This window comes from Alligator sinensis, unplaced genomic scaffold (genome assembly GCF_000455745.1).
Source record: "Alligator sinensis unplaced genomic scaffold, ASM45574v1 scaffold938_1, whole genome shotgun sequence".
Lineage (NCBI taxonomy): Eukaryota > Metazoa > Chordata > Crocodylia > Alligatoridae > Alligator > Alligator sinensis.
Window position 1 is genome coordinate 130,933 of NW_005842449.1, and position 8,754 is coordinate 139,686.

Here is an 8,754-nt window from a genome sequence, read left to right on the forward strand (position 1 = left end):
AGATGAGTCGTCGATGTACGACTCCACGAGCGCTTCACACGGGGGTACGTCAATAATTCTACGATGACAGGGAGTGGTTAGAGTCTGATCAGGTCCCGAAGTCCTCCTCCAAGACACACGCGGAGTTTGCTAGGCTCCACAGCGCGCTTAGAGTTCCCCACGAGATGGTTGAGGGGTCCTCCTTCAACTTGGGCGGAAACTGCTCTAACCTTTTATACGGCTAGTGAGCCAATTGCTAGCCGCCACGTAGGAATAATTTAGAATTGACCAATAGTGGGACACTAATTTGCATGTGTGTGGCGGGAACTCTTTTGCACCAGGGTTTTCTCTCTGCAGCTGAGAAATCCACCGTGCAAAGAAAGCTCCATGTGGCGGGAAAATTCCAATGTGCCGAGGCACTAAAAATCATTGGGTTATGACACTAATATCATGCATAGTTTGTACTGTATAGAAGTAGATATAAAAGTGCTGCATAAAAGTGGGTTTATGGAGTACTTGTGCTAAACCTTGTAGTTGTTTCAAAAAAGGTGAAATGCATCAATTTTAGATAAACTAAGTCTATGGGTATTATATGCAAATTATTACAGATACGTTCATTTCAAGGTCATTGTTTTCAAATTTGCTCCTCATTTATGTGCTCAGGAAGAGCAGAATCTGACAGTAAGGGGTGGGAGGTGGGGAAGGGGCTTCAAGGGGAAGAAGTTGTGTGGGGCAAAGGACAAGGAGGCTAGTTGACCACCCAGAATTATTTCCTTGCTGTAGCAGTGGGAGGGGGACAAATTCAAGGCAAATCTCTAATAATTAGATTCTATACCTGGAGAATTATAACACAAGACCTGATCCATCCAGCCCATGCACTGGCCTTGTGTCAGTCATCCAGCCTACAGTGCCAAAAGGTTAAGCACCACTGGTCTAAAGTGCTTTTGGAAATTTAATTAATCATTTATAACAATCCAGTGTGACAACTATTATCTTAGTTTTACCCATTTAAAACTTAAAGCGGAGAGGTGTTAATTCAGCCAGTGTCACACAGATAAATAGCTTTCTTCCCAGTCCTGATTAAATCCCCCATGTCTTTTATTTGCCAACCTGTACGTCAATAAATAGATCAAAGTGGTCTGGCCAGAAGTTATTTGAGACTAAAATGTTTGTTATAGGGATCTCTGTTAGAAAACATAGATATTTAAGGTAAGGGCAAAAAAGAGCTATGCATTAAAGCAGGAAGTGTATAGCTACTCTCTTCTCCTACTGTAGCTATATCCCGTGATTTAAACCACAAAACATTATATCAGTCTTTTAAAAAATTACTGTTTAATCAAATAAACATGCATCTAATGACATTAAGGAGCTCTCTTTGGGTAAAAGTGGTATCTTTTGTTAGATCAGTTAAATAGTTGGGAAAATTGTTCTTTTCAAGCTTTTAGGCACAAACACCCATCTTCAGGCATTGGAGAGAGTCTGCTGTTGGTTTGGGTGCTCTCTTGGGTAGACTAGAAACCAATATAAAAAAATGCAGATCTGTGAAAATGTTAATGCATGGTAGACAATGAGATGCATTATGGAGGACTGAGAGATTTTCCCAGAGGACTGAACATCTACAATCCTCTGACTACTACACACAACTCCAAATATGCTTCACAGCTATGCAGGAGAAACTGAGAAAAAACTTGGAAATCATCTCCTTGAATTGATCTCTTTTGGGAAGGGTAAGAAGGAAATCAACACATGCTACAACAACTTAAAAGAGAGAAATCCAGCTATATTCCTAAACATTATACAACGTATACAAAAAAGCTACCAAACATTTTCTGCAATATCCATCCAACATAAGAAGAAATGGAACCAGTTACTACAGAAACACCTTTTCCAGCCACAAAACAACCATCAGAGAAACAACGCCAATATCTTACAACTTTCCAACCTCATAATCAATGAAACTGTCAGAACCCATTAATTGAATGCCTATGGCACAGTGGAAAATCCCCAAGCCCTCGTGATTGGCACAGTAAAAATTCCGCCACAGTAGAAAAGCCTGCCAAGTCCAACGGCCGCATCGTTCAAACGAGCGCCACCCATTGGCCGGTTACAAATTATTCCCACTTGGCAACTAGCAATTGGCTTGCTATCCATATAAAAGTAAAAGCAGTTTCCGCCCAAGTTGGAGAACTCCGCACGCATCCTGGAGTAAACTTGGCGGACTGATCACCCACCAACGACTCCCCGTCACCGACCTTCCTGACGTACCCTCTCCCCTGCATGCTCGATAAGCCATCTATAAAACGTCTCTTCTCGTTCCAAGGGGCCCTCGTTACGTTTATAACTGCAACTTAAGCCAGTTTTCTGCCTACGCTGTGTACATCAGTAGCATAAGTAAACAACCTAATTGCAACCAATACGCGTCTGTGCCTAATTCCACTCCACCCGTCGAAGTACCCACCTGATGTTCTGGGCTCCCGGCCATAGCCCGGCAGCAGCACTCGGACACCACAGAAACTAAAGGAACTAGTCAACCCTCAACTATATCCATGCACACACTTACCAAAGCTGAAAAATCTGTCCTAATAGCCTTAATTTCTGTCCAGAAAAATACCCTGATAAGATACTACAGTGCGGAGAACTATTACAATTTTTCCAGCGCCTCCGTTTCAAGGAATATTTTTCACAACCAAAATGAATCCACTTCCAACAGTGCTTCATCCTGTGACAACATTGAGAAAAGGATTAATGCCAAAAAAAACTCAGATTGGACACCTCACAGTGGACGAAATCCAAATCTTGACCACTATATTGTCTGCTTCAGGGAAAGAATGAACAATGAAATAATCAAAAACAAACACCACCTCTGAGAAAAGGGCCATAGAGTCTCTAAGATCCAAGCACAAAACAGTAATAAAACCTGCAGATAAAGGACAATCCAGGGACTTTTACATGTTCCCTAAAATCCACAAAGAAAGGAACCCAGGCAGACCTATAATATCCAACCATGGAACCCTAACTGAGGAAATATCAAGTTTCATCAAATGCATCCTAAAACCTCTTGTCACCCAGAGACTGAATTTTGTCCAAGACACAACAGACTTTCTACGAAAAAAACATAGACTACCTTCCCAGCAATACCTCCCTACCCACCATGGATGTAAGAGCTTATACCAACATCCCATACCAGGATGGCATCCAAGCCTGCCTTACATATCTATCAGAGCAAGACTACAACTCAGAGTACAGACTTTAAGAGATTACTGAATTATATATTTCATCCTCACGCACACCGAATTCAGTTTTAATAACCATCACTTCCTCTAGACCATGGACACAGCTACGGGCACCAGAATGGCCCCACAATATGCCAAACTTTTTATGGCCCACCTGGAAGAAGAATTCCACAAGAACTGCACCATCAAACCCATGCTATACCTAAGATATATTGATGACATCTTCATTGTTTGGACTGAAAACCTGCATCTCTGATTGATTTCCATCACAAATTCAATAATCATCACCTCCCATCAAACATACTCTAGCATGAGCATTTCTTTTTTAGACACTATGATCAATATCCAGAGTGGTAAAATACAAACCACCACATACAAGAAACCCACAGACCAACGTACATATCTGCACAGAACCAGCAGTTATCCTAAACACATCAAGAAAGCTGTAATTTGCAGCCAACCCCTCTGATACCACCGAATTTGGACTAAGGAGAAAATCCTTGCAGATCTCAAAAGAACTCTTACCCAACAAGGACACATCTCCAGAGAGAGCAATTGCACTTCTGAAAGAGCCACCCAGATACCACATGAAGAATTGCTGCAGTACAAAAAGAAAATCCCCATGAATCACACACAGTTAGTTATGGCATACAATCCTTCCCTGGAACCTATATGGAAAATCCTCAAAAATTGCAACCCATACTAGAAAGAGACCCAATTCTCAAAGAGATCTTTCCAGAACCACCCATCCTAGCCTTTAAACAAGCACCGAACCTTGCTAACCTCATCACCAGAAGCAAACTTCCTATGGCCCAAACCGCACCAATTATATCCAGGATGAGAAATTTAAAACCTGCCAACACATTTCCACCAGTCCCACAATAACTACCCCTCACAACAAGAACCTTCATTATTCCTGAATCTTACACCTGCATCTCCAGAAATGTAATATATCTCATCCAGTACACTAAATGCTCTGATGGAAAATATGTAAAGGAAATCAAGCAACCACATACCAAAATGAATGTACACTAAAAAGCTATCAAAGACAAAAATATCCAATAATCTGGGAGTGCGCACTTTTCGTAAAACAACCACTCTCTCCAGTCTCTCAGTTCTAATCCTCAAAGGGAATTTACAAAACACCTTTAATAGATGAGTCTATGAACTTCACTTCATAGATCTACTGGATACAAAATATCATAGACACTGAATTTATGATACATTCATGGCAAAAATTGACATTGAATTTATGGCACACTATAACCTGCCTGCCATCTGAGAACCCCAGGTAACCTCTCTGCAGTTTACTAGCTGCATTCTTTCACCAAGTCAACATCCTTCTTTCTTCCCCTCCCCACCCCCACCCCCACACACTTATTGTCTACCTTACATTTGCATCTTCACAGACCTGTATTTTTGCATATTAGCTTCTAATCTACCCAGGAGAGCACCCAAACCAACAACAGACTCTCTCCAGTGCCTGAAGAAGGATGTTTGTGCCTGAAAGCTTAAAAAGAACAATTTTCTAACTATTTAGTTGGTCTAATAGAAGATATCACATTTACCCAAAGAACCGTGTCTGCCTATGTCTCTAGACCAACAAGGCTACAACCAACATCCCTAAAGGACTCTTTGTAATGCAACTTCGTTGACTTAAAAGAACTGTTATTTGAATTGAAATAAATGGCTTACTGTTCACCAATCTGTTTCTCAAAACACAAGCGATAGCATTGAATTTTTTCAGTCACTTACTTAGTAATGGCTTGTTCACGCTGAAATTCTAACAGGACAGCTACTTCTGTTAAACCTCTTTTAGTGCTTAGCTTTATAAACATTTTCTTTCCTTGTGCTAAAAAAGATCATTTGGAGTAATTTAACAAAAATTAATATTATTCTTAAAACATATACTTTAAGATAATCACATAGACACACAAAATTTTAAATTTGCATTACACTATTCAGTATCTAGAATTGTGTTTGAAAGATGTTTATAGACAGCGCATAGGCATACCTTTTTGTCTTTGGAGTTCATAAGGATGTAGATATAAATGACTAAAAACACGCATACTATATTTTTTTGTTTTGCTGAAGCAAATTATGCTACCCTATTTAAATGATTATCAATATGTGTCTGTTAACTTAAAGTTCACTTCTGTAGTTAAATATTTGGCATGCTATTCCAGGCTGTTTTATAAACATAAAATAAGTGCTGGGGGTTGGAATTTGTTTGTGCAATGCATTAACACTTAGAATTTAGTGTAATATTAAAAGAATGTCTAAAAGTTAATATACTGCCACTTTTATTAATAGGGTCCAAACTCAAATTTCTTAAACATTTTAGAGTTTATGAGCAAACATCTTGCTATGGTGATTATTTTCTGCAAATGAGAATATACTTAGATGGCATCTTATTTTGCTAATTTTCTTTTGTGCAGATTGTTAATGGCATGCATCAGAGAAGTTCTGATGAATGTGTAATTTTTCAGAGGCACAACAGAGGTTTCTTATTTAACTGTAAAAATACCATTGTTAACGTACGTCACAGCCTGCACATCCTTGGTAGCCTTTTAATGTCTCCCAGAACTTAGAGGGGGGCAGGACAATTTTACAAGTAGTATTTAAGTTTCATTGGTTGAATTATTGATATTTGTTTCCTTTTAAATTAGGTAGTCTACCATCTTTAAAATGATCCATTGATTTCTCAGAGGCAACTCTTTTAGGAATCTCTATCAGTAATTTGCTCAAGAAAGCAAATTCAGCACAGTACTTCATTGGCAAGGATTAGAAGTTGTAGCAGTTATAATGAACACATTTGAGCTCCATGAATACCTTTAAAAATAGGGATACAGTGATACAAAAATAGTGAAATAGGAAGGAGAGTATTTTTTTTTCTAACGGTGAAGCTACCTTCAAGAGGTCTAGATTTCACTTAAATACTACTGAGAGAAATTTTAAAATAGACTTGTTCTGTCTGGCCAGCTACTTACAGATTAACTACTTGAAATTTTGGTGAGCTTGTTTAAATTTTTTATTTTAAAAAGTTTTTTTGTTCTGTGATTTATGATTTCAGTATAAAATCTTTCTTTTTTAGGCAGTGCTCTGAGTGTGACCAGGCAGGTAGCAGTGACATGGAAGCAGATATTGCCATGGAAACCTTACCAGATGGGACCAAGAGATCAAGGAGACAGATTAAAGAACCAGTAAAATTTGTTCCACAGGATGTGCCACCAGAACCGAAAAAAATCCCAATAAGAAATACGGTAAAGGATAACTTTTTTTTGGATATGATTTATACACAGATAAACATTTTGCTTAATGTAAAATGGGATATTCATGGAATTTGACTTGAGAGATCTAAGATGTAGACTAGAAATAACCTGTGATGTATTAATACGATACTGAAGATGGTTTTCTTTAATTGTGGCATACTTTATCATTTGTCTCAAATTATTCTGACCTCTGAAGAAGAACATAAAATAATAATGCAATAATGTACCTAAAGGAATGGCAGTACAAAATTTAAAAGATTTTACAACTTGACTGATGTGGGCTCTAAGTGGGCAATTCACATCACCTAATTCAGTAGATTTGGTACCATAGAGCATTCCTGATTTGTGTGTTGGTCTTCTCAGTGGCTTGTCATAGAGAATTGAACCATCTTTACCCCTGAGTGGTGGCTGCTCTGACAAGATACGGAAAGAGGGCACAGTTTCTACTTTTTTTTATTTGTGGAGACTTAAAGGCCCTATATAGCCAGGACTGTCTCTTGGGCATATTTTGTACAGCTGATCTCCTAGTGAGCAAAATAGGGAAGGACTTTTGCGGGTGATATGTTTATTGGACAAACTGTATAATTTGGTGAAGCACTGGAAGAGGTTACCCAGGGAAGTGGTGGAATCTTCATCCTTGGAGGTTTTTAAGGCCTAGCTCGATTAAAAACCTTGGCTGGAATGATCTGAGCAGTGGCTCAGAATAGATGACCTTCTAAGGTCCCTTCCAACCCTAATTTTCTATGATTCTATAGTTGGGAGGGACCTAGACAAGCTTTCAGGCACCAAGTATCTTTCTGGTCTCTATTACAAACAACACCCCCCCCTCCCCCTCCCCCCCCAATTAGCAGAAAAAAGCCTGTGCAAAACTCTTTGTGTAAATAAAAAAATGTATAAGAGACATTATGAGTTGTCTCTAATGGGAGATAACAGGTAAATAATTATCTTTTATTCACTAAAAAATACCACAGAGAAATGCTTGTCTATATCTCTCCCAGCTGTTGGTTCAATAAAAGATATCACCCACAAAAACATTTGTGTTCTGCATTTTTCCAAGACCATCAAAGTTACAGTATTACCCCAAAACTACTACAATAAGTAGTGAGGAAAACAATTGTTTACAAATTGTTCTGAATTTGTTGTCCTTCAGAGTGCAATTAAGGAAAGAAGTGAGATACTTTGTTCTGGAAGTCTTGATATTTACAAAAATAATCAAAAAAAGACATTTTTGATTTCATTATTATGAAGTATTATTGACTTATACAATGAAAAATTTTGTTTTTTCCTAATTAGTGCAGTGGACCTTTAAGAACTTTGGATGCAGAGATAAAAATATAATTCCTTACATTTGGATTATGCTTAATAAATATATAAAATAGTTATAATATGCTTAATACATACATAAATTATAAATATTATAACTATTTTATATAGGCTGAACCTATGTATGTAATACTTAGCACAACTGTGTATGTGCTTGAGCATGGTTTAGATTGGGGTGGGCAAAACAGGCCCACAGGCTGAATCTGGCCTGCCAACTGATTGTATCCTGTCTGTGTGTGAATGCCCACCAATTGATTGTATCTGGCTTGCATATTTCCCTGCAGTGCTCTTCATGGGGCCGAGCCCCACCAGCTCCCACCTAGGGTAGCCCATACTGTGTGCCCACCTGCACCCTCCCTGGGCTTGCCAGATACCACCGCCCTGGCCTTGACCAGTGCACACAGCTTTCCAGTGGGGCTGCTGTTGCAGCCGCTCGGGTACTGCTTGGTTCCCTCCACCTCCAGCTGCTACTCTTCTTCTTCCTTCTCCTATCCCTGCTGTGCCACTCTAGGCCGTAGATAATATGGGGAAGCCGTGGGAATGCATGCTAGGTAGCACATACCCAGCCAGGCAGGGGGAAGCTGCATTTGGGTTCTGGTTCCAGTGCTCAGTCACCTCCCACCCACTTGGCTGCCCACGTGAAAAGCAGCCACCTGCTGAGTGGATGGAAGGTGTCCTGGAGCTGGAGCCCCACGTGCTGGGGCAAAAGATGCCTGGCTGCAGTGTACCCCCTGTCTGGCTGGACATATGTTGCCTGGCATACATCGCCACGGCTTCCTTCACATTAGCTGCTGCCTGGAGCGGTGCAGCAGGAGCAGAAGGAGGAGGAGCCAAGCAATACCTGTGCACACTGTGGGAAGCTGTGCACACTGGCCAGGCCTGGGGTGGTGCTATCTGTCAGGTGGGAGAGTGTTGTGGGCTGCCACAAATGTGAACAGGAGGGGCTT

The 8,754-nt window shown here is 40.0% G+C and overlaps 1 protein-coding gene across 1 annotated transcript in view; it reads left to right on the forward strand.

Annotated features, from left to right (window-relative positions):
* The window catches only part of PHF14 (PHD finger protein 14), a 320,362-nt gene that overhangs the window by 120,169 nt on the left and 191,439 nt on the right, over nucleotides 1–8,754 (forward strand). Inside the window, exon 14 of the mRNA XM_006030475.3 lies at nucleotides 6,307–6,475. Coding sequence (XP_006030537.1) covers nucleotides 6,307–6,475 — 169 coding nt within the window. The remainder of the gene's footprint in view (nucleotides 1–6,306; nucleotides 6,476–8,754) is intronic.